The 1,937-nt window shown below is 36.3% G+C and overlaps 1 protein-coding gene across 1 annotated transcript; it reads left to right on the forward strand.

Moving 5' to 3' along the window:
• The first annotated feature begins 298 nt into the window (after positions 1–298).
• LOC112452184 lies at positions 299–1,072 on the forward strand. The gene is made up of 2 exons (XM_025012284.1): positions 299–459; positions 528–1,072. The coding sequence occupies exons 1-2, from the start codon at positions 299–301 to the stop codon at positions 730–732; spliced, it is 366 nt and encodes a 121-aa protein (XP_024868052.1). The 3' UTR covers positions 733–1,072.
• Positions 1,073–1,937: the final 865 nt, after the last annotated feature.

The following is a 1,937-nucleotide window of genomic DNA, read 5'->3' on the forward strand; positions in this document are numbered from 1 at the left end:
ATATATATATATACATATATATATATATATATATATATATATACATATATATATATATATACATATATATATATATATATATACTTATATGTGAAATTCTTTATCTTTAGATATTAAAATTTTATGTGATAATGTAGGAAAAATAGGAACTTACGTTCGAAGATAAAATCTGTTTTCACACTTTTACCGTAAAAATGATATCTCTTTAATAAGTATATAAGGAGTCTCAATTTGTGAGCTACCGTTAAAGTCGTTTTTTGCAATTGAGGACTTAAAACTGTTAGTGGAAACCTGCGACATGTTAAGTAAAGACGTTGAAAATCTAGCTACTACTGCAACATCAGTGGCGGAAAGCGCCGCGAAAGTGTACGCTGTGGTCAAACACATGCGTAAAATTACGCCCAAATGTATTAAATTACAATACAACATGGACGACAAAGATGACTTATTCCAAAATGTGTAAGAACAATCTTTCTTTTTCACTCGCAAACAGACGGACGCGATTAATGTTTTTTTTTGTTTATCAGACACAAATGTATAGATGTCATCGGTGAACTACAAAAAGAAGTATTTAATAAAACATTAATTGAAATTCATAAAATGGAAATAAAAGCACAAATAATTTGTGCTAAAATAGCAGAAATTAAAATTCCTGGAGTTAATCCTACAAATGATTCGACGGACGCTTCTACAAGTGGTGTTAACGAGGATGAGACCGTCGACGTCGACTGAATACAGCGCTATGATGTAGTAGTAGTTGTAGAGTAGTGGGTGGTTCCACTGGGGGCCCCTGACGGCGCGCGGTATGATGTGCCTTTTTGTAATGAAAGAAAATTTTTTGAATAAACGTGTATCTTGATAAAAGAATATAATAATCTTGACAAATATATCACATTTAACGTATATGCGGATTGTGGTGGTGGTTACCCTGCAGCAGCGACGCTTGGCTGAAATGCAAACTTGCATTTTTAAAATCGTAGAAAAAATATCTGCGAGGATTCTAGAGCGCAGTCGAGAGTTAATATCAATTTTTGTAACTTATCTATAAGCAATATATATTTAGGCGGCAGAAAGAGTAATTGTAAGATGATTTTGTAAAGGGTTGGCGTCCCTAAAAACGCCCTTTCAACCCCATCAGAAGAATAAAGTGCATAGTAATCTAACCTATTTGTATGATTTCTTGTTGACACAAAATTCATGCCGCATGACAAATAAATATGTATATAATATGGTAAAAGGTTTAAACGATTTTTCCTTTTCATTTACCGTTCACCCCATTCCCTGTCATTAGAATTAAGTTGTCTTCGTTTATCGTTTACTTAATGTAATATTAAAATTAAATATCGCGAAAATCTAAACAATTAAATATCGTTGGCGAAGAAAAGATACGCGATCGTGAGCGAGAACGCGAACGGGGGACGGGGGCGCGAGAGAGACCGTGAGCGAGAACGCGCGAGGGAAATAGAACGCGAACGGGGGAGAGATAACGGGGGCCAGGAGCGAGAGTTTCGAACGGGGGAAATAACGCGAGCGTACCGTGTGACGTCACGCGGCCGTTGCACGTGGACCGCGCGACAAAAACGCGAACGCGGTCGCCCCCGCGGCGCGGCGACGCCGGAAAACGGGTCACGAGTCCTGTCGATTATCACACACACGCACGCACACGAACTCATTTAGAATCGACCTACCTTACCTTATCAAATACCGAATCTTCAAAATTAATATCTGGTATTTATATGTATTCATGAAATATTATTATTATTATTACTTGCGAATATGTACTTTTTAATAATGTTTTGAAGATTTCAAATAACGTTGTCTGACGAAGGGTTAATATATATATATATATATATACACACTCGTACAAAAAAAATAGGGAACACTTCATAAACCCTAAAAATTAGGCTATTTTCAAACTGCTGTAAGTCGGCGAAAAA

The sequence above is a fragment of the Temnothorax curvispinosus genome, unplaced genomic scaffold (genome assembly GCF_003070985.1).
Source record: "Temnothorax curvispinosus isolate PA1 unplaced genomic scaffold, ASM307098v1 QBEX01003026.1, whole genome shotgun sequence".
Lineage (NCBI taxonomy): Eukaryota > Metazoa > Arthropoda > Insecta > Hymenoptera > Formicidae > Temnothorax > Temnothorax curvispinosus.